At 43.4% G+C, this 24,383-nt stretch overlaps 1 protein-coding gene across 1 annotated transcript in view; it reads left to right on the plus strand.

Moving 5' to 3' along the window:
* The first annotated feature begins 3,905 nt into the window (after positions 1-3,905).
* The window catches only part of SMURF1 (SMAD specific E3 ubiquitin protein ligase 1), a 32,577-nt gene continuing 12,099 nt past the window's right edge, over positions 3,906-24,383 (plus strand). Inside the window, exons 1-11 of the mRNA XM_077758828.1 lie at positions 3,906-3,978; positions 7,668-7,706; positions 8,870-8,978; positions 10,240-10,373; positions 10,547-10,612; positions 11,870-11,945; positions 13,881-14,122; positions 14,853-14,937; positions 16,467-16,613; positions 17,932-18,130; positions 19,943-20,046. Of these exons, the coding sequence (XP_077614954.1) occupies positions 3,906-3,978; positions 7,668-7,706; positions 8,870-8,978; positions 10,240-10,373; positions 10,547-10,612; positions 11,870-11,945; positions 13,881-14,122; positions 14,853-14,937; positions 16,467-16,613; positions 17,932-18,130; positions 19,943-20,046 (1,274 nt within the window). The remainder of the gene's footprint in view (positions 3,979-7,667; positions 7,707-8,869; positions 8,979-10,239; positions 10,374-10,546; positions 10,613-11,869; positions 11,946-13,880; positions 14,123-14,852; positions 14,938-16,466; positions 16,614-17,931; positions 18,131-19,942; positions 20,047-24,383) is intronic.

Below are 24,383 nucleotides of genomic sequence, written 5' to 3' on the forward strand. Positions count from 1 at the left end.
TTTTCTAGATTTGTATCACTGTTACTCTCTCTCGGGCTTTTTGGTTCTTGTTCATCAGCATTGAGATTTCGTGGCTGTCAATTGTTTGGTCAGCTCCACATGAAACCCTGGTCGAAAGAGGAACTTCACTTGCCTGGGGCATGAGGCCTGCCTGTGTGAAAAGTGACAGACAACTCAACCATGTGGTTCTTAACTAGCAGCAAGGCTACGAGTAGCTTGCTGGTGGCTGCTAGCAGCAGTTCTCAGGTCAGTCAGAACTTACGTAAACATAACATAAAATTGTTAGCCGTTTATTTTGCCAAGTCCCTGGTGAAACTCACTGTTTTGCTCTTACCTCATTTCATTAAGAGTGGGATATCATAACATGAAAAAAAAAAACCGAGAAAAGACCTAATACCAGAACACAGGACAGGCATTTAAAGTGATTTGGTTCCGTTTAACAAAAACCACACCATATTGTCCTCACTTTTTTCATTTTGGCACCAGTGGAAGTGTTCCCACTGAGTGGCACTTAGGAAACACCGGCCTGAGTGGCTTCACCGACAAGGGGGCCTTGCCTAGACTGTGAAGATGGAGCCCAGCGGAGAGAAGAGGGTTGTTGAGTGGGCTGAGTGGAAGAATCATGGTGGAGAGAGGTGGTGACGGTTGGGGTGGTAGGAGGTGCTGGTGAGCCAAGCGATACTTTGAAGCATGGTGGGAAGCACCAGCGGTCCTAGGGAATGGAGCACCTTAGAACCCAGGGAGACATTTAGATTTGCAGTAAAATACGCATTGGAATAAAATAAGCCATTGGGGCTTTTGGAGCCTCAGAAGGTGCAAGTAGCATCTCAGAAGACTGAGCTGGTGGCTGAATGTCTTGAGGCGGCAGGGCGCCCTTGTCCTTCCATCGAGCTGTGAGTCCGTGAAGCCAAGAAGGGGAGAGCAGGCGCAAAGCAGGGGAAGAGGCAAATCCACCTGTAAGAGGAGGGGGAGGAGGAACAACGACAGCTAGAAGTCTCTAGCCTTGGGGGACAGAAAAACAGTGCAAGTATTGACACAAATGAGAACATTTCTTTGGACACATGGGTGGCTCAGTTGGGTAAGAGTCTGATTCTTAGTTTTGGCTCAGGTCCTGATTTCATGGTTTGTTTTGGAGTTTGAGCCCTGCATCAGGCTCTTTGCTGCTTGGGATTTTCTCTCTTCCCACCCCCCCTGCCCCTACCGCTCGCTCTCTCTTAAAATATATAACCTAGAAATTTTTTTTCTGAAGTTGATTATTATAATAAAGTACTAATTTGTGCCACAGCTGCTCATCCTGGGGTGGGTGAAACCACGAGTGTTTTGGGGAAATTGCCTTTGTCAGGGTCCTAGTGAAGTACCTTACTAATTGAATATACCTCAAGTTAACACTTCCATGTATTTCCTGATGTGAAGTGAACATTATGTAATTTGCTCTTATCCCCAACATTAGGAAGTTCTGGTATGTGATTAGGAAATTATGGGATGTAAGAGACAAGATATGTCCAAAGTAGAGGGGTGCCCAGGGGTTGGGAGTTGAAGCCACCATGCAATGGTATACGCTAAGAGAAACAAGCTTCCTTTTTCTGTTCATCATTGTATCCTTAGAGCCTCATGCAGAATTGGTGTCTTGATAGACTGCAGTTTTATGCTGTGATAAATTACATTTTATCATTTTATCTCCTAGAGTGGACAAGATCACAAATTATTCTAGTAGGAGAAATCTTATTCCATTAACCAAACTAGATTCAAGATGGCCTTAAATGATCTTTGCACAAAATTGAGGCAAGATTATCTTTGCTGACACTACTGAGACCTTCACCACTTCATGATATAATCAAATCCCGCTGGAATGAGCCTTAAATTAAAGCATCGCTAGTCTTGTAAATATGAGCAAAGATTCATCTTTTTGAGATGTGAGCAGAATTCTTCCATTCAGAAGCAGCTCAGCACCAGCACCTTAGGAACACTAGGGCCTGAAGCTGGTGGATAATGTTTGAGGCTGGAAAGGTGATGTAGGTCGGGGTCAGAGCATGACAGATGGAATTTTGCAATGGGAAGCCAGTGTGGAATTTTTAAAAAGGAAAGAAACCAGAGATTTAAATTTTGAAGAGTCCTTGGTGATGGCCGATGTTGGGGAGTTGAACAAGGGTAGAGGTGGTGAGGAGTCAAGACGTTAGAGAGAGACTGAGAAGTAAAAGCATGACACATACATTTCTGGTTTGTGCAGCTGATGGGTGTAGCTGACCGTCTCTGAAGTAATGGATCCTAGGAGAGGACCAGGTTTTTAGGTGGAATGAGAAGATTTCAACTTCAATTTTGGACATTTTAATTTGATGCGAGAGCCTTTGAGACTTTCAAACTGTGGGAAAGAAAAGAGAAGTTGAAGGAAACAAAACATCACAAGTGCATTTAAAGAGAGTTGAAATTAATGGATGTTAAATTAATGGAAGAAAATTAATAGCTTTCCTATATTCAAAGAACAATTAGAAAATTCAGTGAAAGGAACACTCCCATTCACAATAGTAACAAAAAGACAGGTCAGTGTAAATGCAATTAGAAATTTGGAAAACTTTTATGACATACTTTAAAACATCACTTAAGAGTGTTAAAGAAGATTGTAATAAATGGATCAATGTACCACCTTCAAGAATAGGAGGAGTACTTAGTATGATAAAGAGATAGATTCCCCTCAAATTTATTCATGAAGTAATTTATTTTTTTTGAACTTGCTCAAAATGATCCTAAAAGTAATGGGAATGATAAGCATGAGTAACTAGCCAGGAGAATCCTAAGCAAAGAATAATGATGAGATTTCAGGGACATGCATTTTCTACTCACATTTCAAAGTTTTCATTTTTTACAAGTATTATTTTTGTAATTACAGAAACAAAACAGCAGCAGGAGCTATAATAAATTATGGTCTATCAACAGAAAAGGCTAAAAAGAGAGAAAGTGTATGTGTGTGTGTGTGTGTGTGTGTGTGTATTTCCATTGGGAAGGAAGGGCATAAAGATAGTATTGAAAAAATATTACTACTGACTATATAGAAATAAAATGAAGGATTATTAGGGAATGCTGTAAACAACTGTATGCCAACAAACTGATAACCTGTGTAAAACTGACAAATTTCTAGAAAGACACAAACTACCAAAGCTGATTTAAGAAGAAATGAAAAATCTGAATAGATAACATAAAAAGTAAAGAGACTGGATAAGTAATTGAAAACATTTTTCTATAAGGAAAAGCCAGGCTTAGATGGCTTACTGGCAAATTCTACTAAATATGAATACCAGGGCATCTGGCTGGCTCTACTGGTTGGGCATCTGACTTCGGCTCATGTCATAATCTCGTGGTTCACGGGTTCTAGTCCCACGTTGGGCTCTCTACTGTCAGTCCAGAGCCTGCTTCAGATCTTCTGTCCTCCCCTCTCTCTGCCCCTCCCCCATTTGTGCAGGCACATGCACTCTCTTAAAAATAAACATTAAAAAGGGTGTTCTTTTAAAAAAGAAAGAAAAATGAATGCTAATTCTTCACCAACTTAAAGAGAAAGAACAAAAGAGGTCACCTCTCACCCTGATACAAAAAAGGAAAGGAAAGGAAATCTGTAGACCAATATATATTATGAATATAAGACCAAAAAATGTTGCTAAATTCCTAGCAAACTGAATACAGCAGCACATGAAAAGGATGATGCACCATAACCAAGTGGAATTTATGTCAGAATGCAGGGTTGGCATACCATCTGAAAAATCAATTAATGTACTACCTCATAGCTACAGATACAGGACAAACACTAAATGATCATCTTTAGTAGATGCAGAAAAAGTATTTGACAAAAGCTGACAGTGCTTCATGATAAAAACACTCAACAAACTAGGAACAGAGGGAAATTTCCCCAACTAAGTATGGGCATCTACGAAGACCCCACAGCTAACATCGTATTCAATGGTTGGAAGTCTGAAATGCTTTCCCCTTATGGTAAGGACCAAGAAAAAGGATGTCCACCCCTTCTCTTCAGTATTGTATTGGAAGTACTGGGCAGTTAGGCATGAAAAATAAAGAAAAGGCATTCATATTGGAAAGGAAGAAGTAAAGCTGTATCTGCAGATGGTATGATCCTAAAATTCATGACAATTTAGGCGATCCAGAGTAGCCAGAACAATCTTGAAAAAGAATGAAATTGGAAGACTCATGTTTCCTAATTTCAAAACTTACTATAAAGCGGTGGTAGTTTTTGAGTCTGAATGTTTGTGTTCCCCTACCTGCCAAAGGTGACAGTGTTAGCAGGTGGAGCCTTTGGGAGGTACTTAAATCATGGGGGTGGAAACTCAAAGAATAGGATTACTGCCTTATAATAGAGATTCCAGAGAGATCCGTTGCCCCTTCTGCTGAGGATATACAAGAAGTCTGCATCCTGGAAGAGAACCCTCACCAAACCATGCTGTCAGCCTGATCTCAGACTTTCAGAACTGTGAGAAGTAAATGTTTGTTTTTTATAAGCTCCCTAATCTGTAGTGTTTTGCTATATAGCCTGAAAGACTAAGACAGTAATCAAGACAGTGTGGTCATGGTATGAGGAGAGACATGTAGATCAATGGACTAGAATCAAAGGACCACAAATCAGCTCTCACATTTACGGGGAGTTAATTTTCAGCAAGGGCCCAGACATGTCAGTGGGGAAAGAATATTCTTCTTTTCAACCAATGGCATTCGTATAACTGGATAGCCGCCTGCCAGGGAATGAAGTTGGACCTCTTCTTCACAATCCACAAAAATGAACCCAAAATAGATCATAGGCCAAATGTCTAGTTAAGAATTGAAAGTGTAGGGGCGCCTGGGTGGCTCAGTTGGTTAAGCTTCCGACTTTGGCTTGGGTCGTGATCTCGGGGTTTGTGGGTTCAAGCCCCACATCGGGCTCTGTGCTGACAGCTTGGAGCCTGGAGCCTGCTTCTCTCTCTATGCCCCTCCCCCGTTCATACTCTGTCTCTCTCAAAAATAAATAAACATTTAAAAAAAAAAAAAGAATTGAAAGTGTAAAGGGGCGCCTGGGTGGCTTAGTCAGTTAAGCGTCCAACTCTTGGTTTCGGCTCAGGTCATGATCTTGTGGTTTCGTGAATTCGAGCCCCAAGTCAGGCCTTGTGCTGGCAGCACAGAACCTCCTTGGGATTCTCTCTTTCCGTCCCTACCCCACTTGTGCTGTCTCTGTCTCTCTCAAAATAAATAAACTAATAAAACATTTTAAGGCAAGGCCTTCTTAAACATGACCCCAAAAGCACAAGCAACCAATGAAAATAGATACGTTGGACTTTCTGAAAATTGAAATCTTTGTTGCTTCAAAGAACACCACCAAGAAAATGAAAGCCCGCAGAATGAGACAATATTTGCAAATCCTATATCTGATAAGGATACCTTGTCTGTAGATATCTACATATTTAGAATGAAGAATTCTTCCATAAAAGGGCAAATAACCCAATTAAAGAATGGGCAAAAACATTTTAAAATAGAAATTTCTCCAGAGAAGATATACCAGTAGCCAGTAAGCACATGAAAAGATGTTCAAAGTCATTAGTCATCAGAGAAATGCAAATGAAAAGCACAGAGATGAAAAGCCACAGAGACAGACAATAAGTATTAGAGAGGGCGTGGCGAAACCGGAGCCCTCAGACACTGCTAGTGGGAAGATGAAATAGTGCAGATGCTGTGGAAAACAGTCTGGCACGTCCTCGAAATGTGCAATGTAACGACTCATAGGTTCCCAACAAGAGAAATAAAACTCTATGTCTTCACAACAACTTTTATGGCATTATTCATAGTGGCCCTGAATTGGAAACGACCCAAATGTCTATCAGCTGATAAATGGATAAAGGAAATGTCTGTACAATGGAGTATCACTGATTCATGCTACAGCACGGGTGAATGTTAAAAACCTGCTTCGTGGACAAAGCCAGTCACGAAATACCACATACTGTGTTCTGTTTCTATGAACTGACCAGGATAGGCACGACCACAGAGACATAAAGTAGATAAGCGGTTGCCTAGAAGTGGGGTAGAGGGAGTTGAGGTCAAATGAGTAATTGCTAATGAGTGTGGGATCTCCTTTTGGAGGGATAATGAAAATGTTCTAAAATTGATGGTGATGGGGAGCCTGGGTGGCTCGGTTAAGTATCTGACTCTTCATTTCGGCTCAGCTCACGATCTCACGGTTCGTGAGATCGAGCCCCGCTTCGGGCTCTGCACTGACAGCATGGAGCCTGCTTGCGATTCTCTCCCTCTCCCTCCATCCCTCCCCTGCTCACTGTCACTCTTGTGCTCTCTCTCTCCCAAAATAAATAAACTTAAAAAAAATAAAGTAAAATTGATGGTGATGGTTGTACAACCCTATGGCCCTTTGAATATACTAAAAACCACTGAATCACACACTTTAAACAGATGAACTGTATACTGTATTAGTAATATCTGATAATGCTGTTATACAAAAAATATACTAAAAGTTTTCAGAGCAATATATCATGAATATATTTTATTAAAATGTTTATAATAAAACACTATATTCCTGGGGTGCCTGGGTGGCTCAGTTGGTCAAGTGTCTGACTTCAGCTCAGGTCATGATCTCACGGTTTGTGAGTAGGAGCCCCACATCAGGCTCTGTGCTAACAGTTTGGAGCCTGGAGCCTGCTTTGGATTCTGTGTCTCTCTCTCTCTCTCTGCCCCTACGCCACTTGGGCTTTGTCTCTCTCTCTCTCTCTCTCTCTCAAAAGTAAATAAACATTAAAAATGTAAAAAAAAATACCATATTCTTGAAAACTGGCAAAATTTGTGAAGCGCTCTAAATGTGACATTGGTTTATTTTCCCTTGATATGGTAGTTTTAATCATGTCAGTCAGTTAAGTGGCCGACTCCAGCTCAGGTCATGATCTCATGGCTCATGAGTTTGAGCCCCATGTTGGGCTCTGTGCTGACAGCTTGGAGCCTGGAGCCTGCTTCAGATTCTGTCTCCCTCTCTCTGCCCCTCTTCTGCTCTCTCTCTCAAGATAAACAAAGGAAAGAAAAAGTAAAAAAACATTTTGTATTTGTTATAGCTGATTCCCATTTTGAGGAGAAAATACTTTTTAGTTGCTTGTCAGGTTTTGTGTGTGTGTGTGTGTGTGTATGTGTGTAATGTGCTACTAAACTTGAAAAACATCATTGGCAAAGATAATTTTTAGAAAAAATTTGTTGCAAATATAGACTTAACGTCTCAATTGTTTGTGCCGACATAACAATATACCATAGACTAGATGACTTAACTTTTATTTCTCACCATTCTGGAGGCTGGAAAAGCCCAAGATCAAGGCGCTGGCAGATTTGGTTCTTGGTGAGGGCCCACTTCTGGCATATAGACAGCCATCTTGCTGCGCCCTCACATGGGGAACTGACCAAGAGCAACTTCTATGGTCTCTTCTTATAAGGGCACTAATCCCACCATGAGGACCCCACCCTGATGACCCCATCTAAATGTAAGCACCTCCTATAAAGGCCCCTTCCAAATGTCATCACATCGGGGTTAGGGCTTCGACACATGAATTGAGGGCCAAGGGGCGGGTCTAACACAATCCAGTCCATAGCAACTGGCTGTGATGAAAATCTTCTCCATAAATGCTAACCCTAGCATTTCTGTTTGTTTTCAGTGTTATGTGCCAAGAACCTTGCAAAGAAAGACTTCTTCAGTAAGTACACACCCGCTTTTGCTCTCTTACAGTATTAATATTCTTCACATATTTTTGCAATTTGAACTTACATATTCCCCTAAGAGTTCTGCCTTTTACTGAATGGACCCATGGTTTGACAGACTTCATTTCCAAGTTGACAACAATGTGGAGGCTTCACGTTCCAGGCATAGCGTTTATAACTCACGCAAGAAAAACTGTCTGTTTCATTCCCTGTTCCGGCCGCACCCTGTCTTCTCTGTCTTCCCAGCCCTGAATCTGTTGCTTTCTGCTGGATGAAGTGTTCTCCGCTCAAATACACATGAGACATTTTTCTGTAAAAGAGCTGGGTTTGAGTCAAATTGTTAGTCAAATTTTAGAAATGAAATCACATTTTAAAAGCCTCATATTTAAAGGAAGTGTAAAAAACAAAGAGAGGATCTTTTTCCAAAGGAAGAAATCACCCTTAACTGCAGAAATTTGCCTGCTATCAAGTAGGTGCCTGCAGCGTGAGATTCTTCACTCTTTCTGATCCTTACAAGGACGCCACTGACTTCTTAAGTGGTGGTGTTCGCACTTTAAAGGTGAAGAAACTTAGGCTCACAGGCTTTATTTTTTATTTACTCAAAGAGCGAGGAACCTCCGCAGTAGTGGTCCCCATCAGGGGTGTCTCTAAAACCCGTAAATTGCCACCTCTCTGATCCTATAAATCTGTGTGATTCATACACCAGCATTTAGAAACCAACCTAATTAAGACTTGGTGAATCCTTGCATTGGTAGATGAAATAGACAAAGACCAGTAAACAAGATTTCTCGGTATTGTTTTTTAGGAAGCATAAATATAAATATAATGAATTATAGACCCCTTTTCTTCCATTTAATTAGCCCACTTGGTGATCATCAGAGATGAAATTCTGAATTTAAGCTGATTTTTTTTGTAGTTTTCTAGCCTCTAAAAATCTCAGAGTGATGTCAGACTGGGATGCCTTTCTTAGAAAACTAAATAGAAGTAACTTATTTCCCTAATCAAACTAACCCTCAGTTAGAGAACAGAGTGCCACTAGGGTAATGTTCTTCACCAAAGTAGATGATCTCAAAGCACTCTGTAGCCTGTAAGACTGTGTTCTGTGTCACATGGATGGATGTGTAGTCTCATTCCAGTGTGGCTGTCCCCTCTCCTTTAGGACTCCCTGACCCCTTTGCAAAGATTGTGGTGGACGGATCTGGGCAGTGCCACTCAACGGACACTGTGAAAAACACATTGGACCCAAAATGGAACCAGCACTATGATCTGTGAGTTGAATATTCTGTAAGCTATTAGGGGGGGCGCAGGAAATCTAGCTTTTAAGAGAAGCATTTAATAATAAAATAAAAATAAAAATGATTACTAACTTCTCATTGATAACCAAATGAATACATAGTGCCTAGTTTTAGGATCTGTATACTTGGAATGTCTTGCATTTCACATGTTCATAGAGTTTTATGGTTTGCTTCCGTACTGTGGTTTTCAAACTTTGCCATCTCTTGGCCATGCTGACAGGAGAGAAAAAGGGCTGTGGTTCAGGTCCTTTAATCCTGTTTTGTTTTTTCTTTCTTCCAGTGAACCTCTAAAGCTGGTTATAGAGTTTTACTTTAAAAATGCACTATTATTGGGGCACCTCGCTGGCTCAGTTGGTGGAGCATGGAACTCCTGATCTCAGGGTTGTGAATTCGAGCCACATTTTGGGTGTAGAGATTACTTAAAAATAAAATATTTTTAAAAATGAATCATTATTTTACATATTTATTATGCAAAAACATATTGTATATATCTCTATTGATTTAAACATTTTCTTTTTAGTAAGATCTCTGTTTTCTACAAGAAAAAATAGAGTTTGTTGTAGAAAATACAGCGTGGTATGATTGAATGGATATGACATTCATTCCTAAGACAGACCGCACTTTGAAAACCATGATTTTAGATACACCTATGTTTTCATGTCCCTTCTAAGAAATGTTCATCAAAGGAACTCTGAGTGATTATTGGTTTTATATTAATACAAAATTTTGTAACTGGATTCCAAGACTCACTTTTAGTTACACTCAGGAGTCCTAAGTGGCTTGGGAAATGGTGTTGCTCCTTTTCCCGAAAACTGCCCTCCTTGGTTGATTTGCACGGAGAGTAGGTGGGGGTATAAAGCACTCTTTAATGTGCTTTGGGTGCATCTGTGGGTTTATAAGTAGGCCCGTGTTGCAGACTGGTATTCTACATGAAGCCTAATTGGTGAGAATTTATGAATCATGTCATCGTCCTTTGGAACTATGAAAGTATAGCGAGTCTCTGTTATAAGATGACGTAGTTATGTACATTTGCTCCTTGCATAGCTCGCTTTCGGCCTTTCCGCAGCCCGTTGAAGTTAGCAGATGTGTATTTATTGAGCACCTGTTATGTGTGGGGAATAGAGCCAACATCATTTTAAAAGGATTCTTTTGTACTAAGAAGTCAAGCAGATGCAATCTCAGCAGGCTCTCATAATTCAGAAAGGCAGTTGAGAAGGAGTTTGTGTGTTTTCAGATATGTTGGGAAAATGGATTCCATAACCATCAGCGTGTGGAACCACAAGAAGATTCACAAGAAGCAGGGGGCTGGCTTCCTGGGCTGCGTGCGGCTGCTTTCCAATGCCATCAGCAGATTAAAAGATACTGGATGTAAGAACCAAAATGCTTTTCTGCCTCTCAGTACAACTGAAGAAGGGTTATGAGACATCTTTTCGTTTTTTTGTTTTTGTTTTTGTTTTACTTTTGAATACCAAGTACAGAATTCCTGCCCTCCTCCCTAGTTAACATTTCCCTGGGTTAAGTTCTGAATTATTTGTTTGCAGACCAGCGTTTGGATCTATGCAAACTAACTCCCTCAGATACTGATGCAGTTCGTGGCCAAATAGTGGGTAAGAACTTTCTCATCTGTATAAAGAGATGCTTTTTCAAAATTTAACATTCAGCTCTCCATCACCGAGAAAGCGCACTGGGGCACTGACCGTGGTGCCATATTTTCAAAGGACCAGCCGCATCCGGGGCCATCTTTTCAGCGCTAAAAACTTTCATCTTGTGTGGTTTTATTATTTTATCGAATTCTCTTCATCCTCTCATTCCAAGTTGAGTTAAAATGACGAGGCTACAAAAAGATGTCGGGTTATAATTTAAAATATAATTTTAATCACCACACTAATGGACAATTAATGTGTCATGGTCTTAACCAAGTGTACGTGACAAGAATGGTGGCCACGTATACCAGAGTTGAGAAATAGTTTCTTCAGGAAGACGTGTACTATGCATAAAAGGCAAAGACGACATCTGAAGACTTCCATGTGATAGGATTTTATAGAGTCAGGACTGAATTCTTTAGGATAAAAAGAATCAAATGTGCTAGTGTTACAAGTGTTGACTGGAGGTATTCCGTTGGAAGGGATTTATCTGCTAAGCAGCTTGTTTTGTCATCCACCCCATTTTATCAGCATTTAAGGGTAATTCAAATGTTGCCTGTGTGCATTGCAAGGAATCAGAGAAAACCTAGTATTTTAGCAGCATACCAGAGTGAGTCATGACCCCAAATCTTTTCGGTATTGTCTTCAGTAGATTTGACCCGAAATAAATCAACAGTGGATATGCATCCTGAAAACTATCATAATGAGAAAGTTCTCACTTAATGCTTTCCTGGTTGCCACTTCTTTTTCTCTGTGGAGGGATGTGCCAGGGACAGAACGAGGAATTAGAAGCAACTCTGTAATCGTCTTTGTTGTTCACAGTAGGCATAGAGAACAAATACTTAAATTCATCTAGACTTTGCAGATACCGCAAGTGCTTTCTGTGTCCTTATTAAACACGAGTCAAGAGCTTCTTAAAAAATGAGGTAACTTAGAGGAAGTGAATGCCGGGAATTTGTTATTTTTATGGAGAGCGTGAAAATGCAGCACCTCCTTCTCCACATTCACAAGGAATGTTCCAAGCAGCACGCAGTGGTGTACAGCTAATGGAGTAAACGCTTCAGGCATGAAAGCACAGGACTAGATGTGTTTACGTATATACATGTGCCTCGCTTTGTATAGTAATATCGTATGTAAGCTACACATTCGCAATGGCTCACTGTATTACAATTGTATGGAATGCCACTGGATTTTAACGCAAGACGTTCTTTTCTGTTTTAGTCAGTTTACAGACACGAGACAGAATAGGCACTGGAGGGTCTGTGGTAGACTGCAGAGGACTGTTAGAGAATGAAGGGTACGTATCCCCATGGTGATGCCTGCTGACTTCTCTGCTGCCTTGGGCTCTCGCTCCCTATAAAAGTAGCCTTCACACCTTTGTGCTGAATGTTTGAGATGCAGGAAGGGACTTTTGGGGATAAAACTGGGGGGAGGGGTNTGGAGTTGTGCCCATAAGACTCAGGATCCAATTTAAAGAGGTTTGTACTGGCCAAAGATGGGAGTTTGAGCATCAGTAAGAATTATAACCATAGGGGCGTCCGGGTGCCTCAGCCGGTTAAGCATCTGACCCTTGATTTTCGAGTCAGGTCATGATCAGGTTCTGTGAGATTGAACCCTGTGTTGGGCTCTGTGCTGACGGTGCGGAGCCTACTTGGGATTCTCCCTCTTCCTGTCCCTCTGCTCCTCTCCCACTTGCTGCATCTGTCTCTCTCTGTCTCTAAATAAACATTAAAAATTTTAAAAAAGAATTATAACTGTAATGGATTGAAACAAAACAAATACGTTAAAATTCTTGAGTTTATAATGTCACTCAGTGGAAAAATCCTAAGACACACACACACACACACACACACACACACACACAAAACCTTAAAAGCTGATTGGTCTCTATCAGTTTTGTGATCCCCAGTGCCTTAATGGTACTGGGCAGTAACCATTAATAGTTGCTAAAACAGGACAAAAGGGAGTTAATCTGATGTTAACACACCTCTTGGAAAGAGGACGGAGCAGTGTGCTGCTGGGCGCTAAGCAGCATCCAGAAGGGGGCGCTCTGGAAAGTGTAGCAGACAACTCTTCAACAATTACTACGTTGGGAGACAAATAAATAAAGAGGAAGAGAATCTACAAATTGATAATAAAAGAGAGTTAAGAGACATACCTACTAAATGCATGTTGGGGACCTTGTTACTCCTGAGTAATGAGACCATTGACTGGGGAAATTTGGACACTAGTATTTGGTGATATTTAAAAGGTTAGTGTACTTTTTTTTAGTTGCGATTATGGAAGAAGTCCTTGTCTTCTCGAGATATATGCTGAAAGATTTGAGGGTGAAATGGAAACACTTGGGGATTGGTTTCAGAATAACCCGGTGGAGGGGAGAGATTGGAGGAGTAGCTGTGAGATGCCCATTGTTGTAGCTGGGTGACGAGCTGGGGGAGGGGCGCTGAGATAGTCTCCCAGTTTGTGTATATATTTGAAAGTTTTCAATCTGCAATGTTTTTTTAAAAAAAATGCTAATGAGGGAAAATAGGCTTTAGGTTGAATTGTCTTCAGAAAATAGCCTTTAAGGTGAATTGTCTTCAGAAAAGTTTAGGAGGTAAAGATTTATGTTAGAGAACGCTTAAAGTCACTGCAGTATTTATGTAACCAGAAGTTCTACTATAGAGTAACAAGGAAAGTGGAGTATGGATTTGATTATGTATATATGTATATATATTTTTTTAAATGTTTCTTTTTGGGAGAAAGAGACAGAGACACGGCAAATGGGGGAGGGGCAGAGAGAGGGAGACAGAATCTGAAGCAGGCTCCAGGCTCTGAGCTCTCAGCACAGAGCCTGGCATGGGGCTCGAACTCACAAACTGTGAGATCGTGACCTGAGGTGAAATTGGACGCTTAACCAACTGAGTCACTTGGCACCCGTGTGGAATTGCTTTTAAAGCACAAAAAATGAAAAATCATTTCACGAGCTCCTTACAGGGCAAGGTTGGGTTTTGGGATCATTCAGCTCTCCCTGAGGATGAAATGCCCATGTGGCCTCTGTGGCACTTTATGCATGGTTCCCTCCGGCTGCTTGTTCCTCATGAAAAAGTCTACCCTTCAGTTTAGATGGGACAGAAGGAATCTCATACAACTGGGCACTTGGGTGTTCAAGAGAAGCACAGTAAACAGGTGTGGGTTTTGGCCCTTGCATCAGGCCAGTGTTCCATGCATGCTGTGCCGCTCTCCTTTCTAGAACCGTGTATGAAGACTCAGGACCTGGAAGGCCGCTCAGCTGCTTCATGGAGGAGCCAGCCCCTTACACAGACAGTACTGGTGCTGCGGCGGGGGGAGGGGACTGCAGGTTTGTGGAGTCCCCGAGTCAAGATCAAAGGCTCCAGGCGCAGCGACTTCGAAATCCTGAGGTCCGGGGGTCACTACAGACGCCTCAGAATCGTCCCCACGGCCACCAGTCACCAGAACTGCCCGAAGGCTATGGTGAGAGAACCCACCCGGCCACCCCCGAGTGTGAGCGGCAGGGTCGCATTTCTTAAGCCTTTTTTAGTAACTCGTACATGCCGTACATGCCATAACTGTGGACGTTTGCAGAGTGGGGCCATGCGATGGTCGTGTCAGAATAAAGCCAAGTAAAAAAGGTGGTGATAAATCTTGTGCATCATGAATTTGTCAGCAATCGCTCCAATCTCCCAGTTTAGCAATCGTGTGAAAATTTTAGGCAAATGAATACCAAGAAAAATCCAAGATGATGTGTGGGCTGGATGAGGGTGGATGGAGCATTCTGTGACTTGAATGTGGGAAGCTCGGTGTCGGGTACAAGGGAAAGAAGGAAGGGATCATCATCACCGCAGAGAGGAGAACCCAGTGAGGGAGGAATATAATTTAGATGTGAAGAGAATAGCACAAGTGAGAGCGGACGGATGTGACAAGGGTCAAGGTGAGGTCAGTACCAAGCTGGATACCCATCCAGGGACTCCTGGGGTGTGGCCGAGTAAGGAGATCACCACCTCCACAGGTGTGAGCAGGAAGAAGTGAGAGCCGCCCAGGTATTTGTCAAGTGAGGAGGTCAGGAGGAAGCTACCCACTGCCCTTTCCTCCATGATTTTAAAGAATTTGGAAAGGAAGCTTAGACTCTGTGCTTACGAGGATTCGTTGAAAACTCTCCTTGGAATGGAGTTGAACTAACTGCACCCTCCGATTTCTTGTGCAGAACAAAGGACAACAGTGCAGGGGCAAGTTTACTTTTTGCACACACAGACTGGAGTGAGCACGTGGCACGACCCCAGGATACCAAGGTACGTTTTCTACGATGTGCACAGTCAGCGCCCTTCCATCAGCACTTCTTCCCCCACCCCTGCCCTCGATGATAGGGAGACCCCTTGGGCTTGAAGAAGGAGCCCCAGGGTGTTGGACTCAGGCTCTCTGCTGCCCCCTTCAGACTCCACGAGGTCAGTGGGCAGCTGCTGTACCCCCCCACCTCCGTGGGTTCTTTAGAAAGCCAGCCTGAAATCAGATCATGCCACCGAAAAAGACCCTTTCCCTGGATGAAATCAAACGTGCCCTCACTTGAAAAGCCAATAAGCCCTTCAAGGTGTGCTGTTCCCATTTTACACTAAAAATATCAATGGACAAAATGATAGCATGTCTGGGATTTGCTTCAAATAACTGGGGCGGGGGAGTGAAGGAAGGATTAGGTCTGCAGTCGGGGGACAATGAGGTGATAATTGTCAACGTTGCTTATTTGCTAGTGGTCTCTCTCTACTTTTTTGTATGCTTAAAATTTTCCATAATTAAAAAGTTAACAAAGGAAATATAAAAACTCTATTACCCTTTCTCTCTTCTACTTTACTGTCCCTCTTGCCTCAGTCCCTTGGGGACCATTCCTGGGGGAGATGAAGCTTTTCTATACGAATTCCTTCTACAAGGCCATACATCTGAGCCCAGGTCAGAGAGACCCCCGCCCCCTCCCCACCCTATAATGGAGTTAAGTTTCTTTTTTTTTTTCTTCGTTTTGCTTTCCTTTCCAAATTTTGTTTTGTTCTGTTTCAGAACAGCATTACTACCTAATAACATTTCTAGTAATGCTCATGTCCTTTCTATTCATCATTTGTTTCATCTGAGAATGAGCTTCCTGTCGCTGACTTTCCAAGATTCAGTGTCTATAATTAGAATGGAAATATTAACCTGCAAATGAATGAGGTGTCTCTAGTACCCGCCGTAAGAAACGTCAGGCTTTGTGCTAATTAGACAAGCGATTTGGCCAGTAATGTTGTGTTCCCATGTGGCCAGATTGTACTGAAATCATTCACTGAGAGTTTAGAATCAGAGACAGGCATGTATCAAAGCCAGGGAAAGCCCAAGAGTGCCGCTTGCCGGTGCCTCTGTTATGAACTGTGAGATTTTGAAGGCGTGTCAGTATATCCCCTTGAGCTTGTGCTTCTGGGAGCCTTTCAGTGAAGCCACCTTTGTGACCTTGAGCATTTAATTTAACTTGTAAATCAGATGGTTTTCTCACAACAACCTGTTACTTGGCCTTCTTTCCAGTAAGCAACGCTGCTCCCCGGGTGGACAATGAACCATGTTCCCCATCAGGGTCACAGGCTCCTAAAGCTCCATTTTTATCTGTCGGGTTTCGCTGCCACTTGCAGCCTGGAGACCTGGACTCAGTGGGAGTTTGGCGTAAGTCGCACCGTGACTGTCCCTCTTGGCAGAATGGGACGTGGCCGTGTTGATCAGGGCCTCCTGTGGTTCCTCTCGCTGACATTTTGGTCTCATGCCTCCACGCTCAGATGGACAACCTGTCTATTCTCTTCGGTTTCGGCAGAGACCTTAACAGCGTGAACTGTGATGAGCTCGGACCGCTGCCACCAGGCTGGGAAGTCAGAAGTACAGTCTCTGGGAGAATATATTTTGTAGATCATAATAACCGAACAACCCAGTTTACAGACCCAAGGTTACATCACATCATGAAGTAAGACTTTTACAGAATCTTGGTTGACTTCTTACATCTGTAATTGATTGTTTTCTACTAATATTTCTCTTAATTTATTGACTGCGCTGTTTGTTAGTGGAGGTTAGGTGTAAGCAAAATACGGTAAATGTCTGGTGGTCACTGTGAGCAGTTGTTTTTTGTTTAATTTTTCTTAATGTTTATTTTTGAGAGAGAAAGAGAACGAGCGAGCACGATTTGGGGCGGGGGAGAGAGAGGGAGACACAGAATCTGATGCAGGCTGCAGGCTCTGAGCTGTCAGCCCAGAGCCTGCCATAGGGCTTGAACTCACGAACCATGAGATCAGGACCTGAGCCAAAGTCAGATGCTCAACCAACTGAGCCACTCAGGTGCCCCAGTTGTGAGCAGTTCTGAAACTGTATTGTTACCATTTTTTCTTGCTTGCAGCCTAAATGAAAGTCACTGAGATGGCAACGTTAGGCAGTACAGCTCCACTCTCGAAGCTTCCTCATGCAGCTGAGGGAGCGTTGGCCCTTGGTGCGAGGGCCAGTGAAACGAGGCTCTTCCTTAGTGTCTGCTTGTCACCATCTGGATGGGCTGCCACAGTCCATAATGCTACTTGCTGGAGCCTTTTCCTGTGCCCGTCCTTCCTGGACAACTCGGAACTGGGAGTTCTCTTGGATCCCACATTCAGTGTCCGGGTTTATTGTGTTCTCAAGAACGTAGGAGCACCATGTGGCTTTTCTCATTGACAGCTGACCTTAGTGGCAGAACTTGGACAAGACAAATGCCACTTCATCCCTCTACTAGTCCTAGGCCTTGATTTTACTGGAGTTTTATGAGTAGGCTCAGAAATCTCTTGGTCGTGAAAATGAGGAATGGTTCCCATTAGATTGCACTTGCCTTGTTTGCTCTTGTACATGCTGCTCCCTGTATGATAATCTGCTCATGAAAGTTTTCACGCCAGCTCCATTGAATTCTGACTACCAAGGTGCATCTAATAATGTGTTGGTCAGTCTCTCTGATACATACTAGATGCGTGATAAAGGATAGCAATTTCTGATTTTATTTACAGCAGTGATGAGCTATGGGATAAGCAATTGTTTGGAACGGGTATCTTCTTGATCGAGGCCATATTTAGACCTCTGTATTTAGGCCCGTGGTGGCCACTATCAGCGTTTACGTATCTTCATACATGGTTATGTCAGCAGAGGGAATATCTCTTCTTGGAGTTCTGTGTAATGAACTCGCTTCTCAGTCCCTCAGCAGCAGGGGTATTGCTTGTGGCTCCCTTGGCCACTACTTTTGGAGTGACCTTGATGTTTCTGTTTTTCTCAAGTCACCAGTGCCAACTAAAGGAGCCCAGCCAGCCGCTGCCATTACCCAGTGAGGGCTCTGTGGAAGACGAGGAGCTTCCAGCCCAGAGATATGAAAGGGATTTAGTCCAGAAGCTGAAGGTCCTCAGACACGAGCTTTCGCTTCAGCAACCCCAAGCTGGTCATTGCCGCATCGAAGTGTCCAGAGAAGAAATATTTGAGGTATGGAATTTGGTGTGACCGGCAGTGAAGCATAGACTGTTAAACCCTGTTAACAGACAGTGAGTTCTTTCTGTTTGGTGTTTCAGGTACCGATTTTATTACCCAGCGAATTGCAAGGGTTTATCAGGACCAATGGCTGTATAGAGAGACACACTGTATATCCTCCTGTGGTAGTAGCTTAAAAGCTAGAGAGCTTCTGAAATGAAACTATAGAGATTTATACAGAAACTATTACTAAATAATACTGTAAGTCCTCTTACCCGCTCTGTGCAGATGGTGTATTCCTGCAATCTGCATGGTTTCTTCAGAACCAATTGCTCCTTCTGCTCTTGCTGTTTCACCTAATGGCATTGCCTCCTCAGAGAAGCTTCGTGGCCATTTGGTCACTTTATTATGTTTTCTGGAAATGGGAAGATCAGATCGTTCCTAAAAAAGGGTTGTCTTTCATACAGCTCCCCTGTGGGATCAAGGCCACTAAACAGGCAGGACCCTCTTATAGATAGGGCCCTTTTCTCAAGGTATGCGATTGGAAGGTAAAATCTCAGTGATATTTGGGCCGTCGTATCCTGCCTGCCTTTGTGGAATCACGGGCAGAAGTGATCAAAAGACACTGGGTGAGAACTGACCACGGAGCGTGAGGACCATGGCTGTAGGGAGCCCAGTGCTGTCTTCACAGTGAAGGGTGCTGAGGAAGCACCCAGGGCCATGCTCGATGCTCGTGCACAGCCAGCGGTTGGGTGAATGGATGGCGTGGCTGGAATGGCGGTTGAGCAGGGAGAGAAAAGAGCTGAATAATTGACATTTTGCTGCTAGATCATTTCCACTCAGCATCCCCTTTCCCTCTTGGGATGGTAAAGCTTGAATTACATTCAGTTGAAAGCATGGGGAGAGTCTTAAGTGCCTTGTCACTGAGAGAATCTACAAACGTTTAGCTAGTTCTACTCAAAATGCTGAAGGTCAGGCTGGCCGCCTGTGTTCTGTATTTTGGGTAAGCTCCTGTAGGTCTTACTTTATTTATTAAAAAAAATTTTTAAACATTTTAATTTATTTTTGAGAGACAGAGAGACAGTGTGCGAGTGGGGAGGGGCAGAGAGAGAGGGAGACACAGAATCTGAAGCAGGCTGTAGGCNCATGTGATTTTTCACCTCAGATACAGAAACAGGCTCAGAATTCTTTTAATATTCATATTCTCCACTGACGTATGTTCCTTTCAGTTACAATACAGAAGTCGTTCTTTTTTTTTTTTTTTAACATTATTTATTATGAGAGACAGAGCATGAATGGGGAGGGGGAGAGAGAGAGGGAGACACAGAATCCAAAGCAGGCTCCAGGCTCCGAGTTGTCAGCACAGAGCCCGACGCAGGGCTCAAACCCACGAACCACAAGATCATGACCTGAGCCAAAGTCAGATGCTTAACTGACTGAGCCACCCAGGCGCCCCCAGAAGTCGTTCTTAGTATGGCCGCATTAAAATCAATTTTTCTAGAGAAAACGGACGCTGGTGAGGATGTCTGTCCGTAGGTCTTTAGTGATTGTGCCAAAAATGGGGTACACATTTCCCTTGTTGCGATGTTTCCCGGTACAAGCTCCTTGTTATTCCTGAGGGACACCCTGGGAGATCAGGTGACAGGGGCCAGCCCATACCAGACACTGGACATTGGATCAACATTCTGACTCGGAATCAGATCACACTTGGATTTAAATGACTATTTACTCTGATTCAGGCTCCATTACTGACAACCTTGCGTCTCTATAGTACAGTAAGAACGTGACCCATTCTTGTCACGGACTCTGTCCTTCTTTGCTGCGCAGGAGTCTTATCGCCAGATCATGAAGATGCGGCCGAAGGATCTGAAAAAGCGACTGATGGTCAAGTTCCGGGGAGAGGAAGGTTTGGATTATGGCGGAGTGGCCAGGTGAGGCGCTTGGTCAGCCCTGCTTTGTGCTGCTCAGGTCTCCGTGTGGGATTCAGTGCTTCTGGGGGTAAGGGTTTGTCAGGGCTCCACGAGCACGTCCCCAGAACCACTGGAACACACATCTCCTCCATTACTTCGTAGAAAGATAGGTTTAAACTTTTAATTCCCCCCCCCCACTGCTTCATCTGGCAGCTCTGAACCTGAGACATGAAAGACCTGCTCCTGAAATGAGTCTGGGAGGGAGACAGCCTTATTTTTCTCAGTAGAGGACTTTCGGGGCGGGAGAAAGGCATGTACATTGCATTTGTGTCAAAGAAGTTTTGCAAAGTGAAATGCTGGTCAAGATCTTTCATGCCAATGACCTTAAAAGTAGAAGAATTAAAAGCTGCTATTTCCTGTCCTGCCTCTTTTCACCTTTGAGACAACTGCCTTATTGCTCTTTTAATGGTTTCTTCTGATGGGTGACTTTATGTCACTAAACTGATCAAGTTCAGACATAATTTGCTGACTTCAGGATTTATGGTCACAGACACAGATAGACTGGATCTAATTTAATACTCTCACTTCCTAGTCCAGCAACGTCATTGTTTTGGTAACTTGACATAATGTGTTTTCACCATTATTTTTTGGTTTGTCAACTGGAGACATTATCTCTTGACCTCTTTATTCATAAGCAAAAAGGGTATAAATACTCCTGACTTCCCCTTCAGGAGACCTTCTGCCTTTACCTTCTTTGTTCTATCATCCAGGGTTGGAGATTTATAGTCTGTTCTGTATCCAAAATTAAGTAGGTCCCCATGCTCACCTACCTAGTATTTTTGTGTTGAAAATCAGTACATTGTTGGGGTTCCTGGGTGGCTCAGTCAGTTAAGTGTCTGACTTCGGCTCAGGTCACGATTTCGTGGGTTTGAGCCCCTCGTTGGGCTCTGTGCTGACGGCTCAGCCCGGAGTCTGCTTCAGATTCTGTGTCTCCCTCTTTCTCTCTGGCCCTCCCCTGCTTGCATTCTGTTTCAAAAAATATAAACATTACAAAAAATGTTTTTAATTTGAAAATCAGTATTGTGTAGGTTATTATGCCAGTGTAAATACTGTTCGCTTGAGGGGTTGAGTGGTATTCTAGAATTTTTGCCTTTAGAACAAATTTTAATTTTCCAAGAATTTCTTCATCCTTGTCTTCTTTTTTTCAAAACCAGACTTCGTCTTGTCTTTGTCCCATTAAGCTTGATCTTTTGTCACCCCCCCTACCCGCTTCCCCCTTGTGTCCCCATCTTGGAGACTGTCCAGTCTGACTGGCGGTTCCCTAGGTCTTCCGCACAGTGTGGTCACGGGCGTCACTGCTTTCCTGGGTCAGGGCATGGTTTTGTGGGTCCATAGCTCCCTCTTCCTTGGTTTACTCCCTCGTGTTACTGGACTATATCCTCAAGTAGCTTTCTTAGAAAGGACGCGTGGGAGGTGAATTTTCCAAGCTCTTACCGAAAATGTTCATTTGCAGTTTGCCCTTTTTTTATAGACTTCTAGGAAGGAATTTTCATTTAGGACTTTGAAGGCATTGCTGTCCTATCTCCTGGCACCCATTGTCACCGAGCAGTGGTCTGATGCCAATCTGATTTTAGTCCTAACTTCACCCAAAGTGGTTTGGCCCCGTCCAGGACCACCCATCACCCACAGAGTCTACCACCTGGTTTCTATTCTTCCTATGAGCACCTGCCATGCCAGCACACTTCCTTCCTGGATCCACCAGACGAGCAGCTGCTTCTTGCTCACAGTGTCCCCTCCTTGTTCCCCCGCTTTGCTCTTTCGGAAATGCCAGTTACTCAGATGCTGGACTCCCTGGATTGACCCTCCAGGTCTCTCCTCTTTTTATTTCCCATCTTTGCTCGTTTCCCCCCACCTTATAGGAGTATTCAGCTTCCTGTGCGTCAGGGTTTTTCTTTATGTGAACAAAAGTGGTGATTCTAGACAGTCTTATTTATTTGTTTTTACTGGCTCATCTAGGAGTTACTATGTTTCATGAGGCATAGTTGACACACAATGTTACATTAGTGTCAGGTTTGCAACATAGTGTTTTAAAAAGCTTAACGCTCTGCTCGCTGTAAGTGTAGCCATCANGCACAGAGGCTGATGCGGGGCCTGAACCCACAAACTGTGAGATCGTGACCTGAGCCGAAGTCAGAACCTCAACTGACTGAGCCACCCAGGTGCCCTACATGACTGAAGTGTTCTTAAAGGAGAACCCCCCTATAATTTGTATGTTCCTGTAAGAATTGTGTTTATTAACCATTAAATATTGAGGCTCTACCATGTACTAGGTACTAGGGATACAATAGTGAGCAAAGTAATATGTTCTCTGTCCCCTTCACCCCTCCTAAGTCCCCATCCAAAGGCATTCTAAGAGAATTACACAAATACATATAAAATGCTAACTCTGGTAGAGGCTACAAAGGAGGGCCCGTGCTCCTGTGAGAATGTGTCTTGGGAAGTCAGGGGACAGGACAGCCTCACATGCTCCCAATTTAGAAAACATAAGTAAATTCTCAGCCCTACAGCAGTTACCCCAAGAGAAATTATGTTCTGACAAGCTTTATAGTGGGTCTCATTCCGTTTCTGGGTAGAGCTGGATTTTTTTCAGCAGCTAAAAGAATTAAAAAGCAAGAGGTCACGATCTGCCCTTTGGCCCTGGTTGGAATCATTCCTCCACCTTCTTCCCACTTTTGTCTCTGCCCTTCTCTCACCCTCCAGCCCCTTGGCTCCTGAGTCCACGTGGGATGAAGGGTGCAGAAAGGCATGCATTTTCCCAACAGTGAGCTCAGATTGGCACCAGCTTTCCAGGGGAAATATTTTTCCATTCAAGGCTGTCCCAGGGGCGCCTGGGCGGCTCAGTCAGTTAAGCATCCGACTTCAGCTCATGTCATGATCTTGGGGTTTTTGAGTTTGAGCCCCTCGTCGGGTTCTGTGCAGACTGCTCAGAGCCTGGAGCCTGCTTCGGATTCTGGGTCCCCCTCTCTCTCTGCCCCTCCCCTGCTCACGCTTTGTCTTGCTCTCTCTCTCAAAAAAAATAAAATAAAATAAAAACATTAAAACAAACAAACAAGACTGTCCCAGAGTTTTCCCTTGATCTTCTCTATCTTGATTCTAGCAACCATCTTTCTTTTGGCAAATGTAACTTCTGTTTGCCCTTGATAACATGGGTTCTGTTTCCTGGCAAGTGGATCAGGCTGTCTGTCCCCCTTTTCAGGTGAGAAGCTTCCTAGTTAGACATTCATATTTGTCCCAACAATTCAAATCAGACTACTTGCATTTTCTCTTCTCTGCTATTTCCTTCACAGTCTCAGGAATTCAGGACTCTAAACTGTTCCAACCTACCATCCTGCCCTTGCAGGGCTGGTATTATGTTTTCCCCGGCACGCAGGTGAATAGCTTGGGTTTGGTTTGGTAGGAGTCCTGTTCCTTCTGCATGTCCCGTTTTTTTATCCAGTCTTCCACACTGAGAGGTCTTTTTTGGATGACATGGTGGTCTAGTGGAAAGAGCTGGGAGTTCTGGCTTTCCTACCACCAGGGTGATCTTGCGTTGTTCACCCTCGGATCCTTCCTCACGTCTACAGGGGATCAGACCTATCTCGGAGAGCTGTAGAGAGATTTAAATCTCGTGTGTGTGTGTGTGTGTGTGTGTGTGTGTGTTCGTGTTCATTATCTGGCCGATGAGAATTAGTCTACACTCACTTCCTGGTGTTTGATTCTGAACCATTTCCTTTATCGTTAAAAAACCCTTCTGCCTGTACAGTTGGCTCTCCCCTCACCACTTCCTTAATGTCCCTAATACGCCTCCCTCCCTCGTGCATGACTCGGTCGGAATATTTGCTTGTGTTTTAATCACTTCCTGTCTAGACAGTTGCAAGTCCTCGGCTTTTGAAAATGATTCTTCTCAAACCCAAACTAAACCTTACGGATGAGCCCAGGTCTTACAGCTGGGAAATCCTGCCTTTCTAGTAAAGAACTGTATAACATTTGGAGTCTCCTGGCTTTTGCCAGTTCCTTCCTGTTGTCTGGAGTTCGGCACATAAGCTTGTTGAGGTCTGATCCTTTTCTGTGTAGTCTCACCATTGCCTTGCATTATTTGCACGTGTGCTCATCCTTTTCATGATTGCTCTCAGTTCCATGTCTTTTCTATTTGACAGAGTAAGAAATTCCAGAATAAGATCCAGGGCTGATGTCTTAACGAAATGTATCCATTTGAAAGGAGGTTTGAGTAGAAAAAATAAAAGGCTTGGCTGTGGAAGTGCTACGGGTGTTTGCCTAAGGTTCTCCCTGCTGCTGACCCCCCCCCCCCCCCCCCCCCC

This window comes from Crocuta crocuta, unplaced genomic scaffold, assembly GCF_008692635.1.
Source record: "Crocuta crocuta isolate KB4526 unplaced genomic scaffold, BGI_CrCroc_1.0 scaffold273, whole genome shotgun sequence".
NCBI lineage: Eukaryota > Metazoa > Chordata > Mammalia > Carnivora > Hyaenidae > Crocuta > Crocuta crocuta.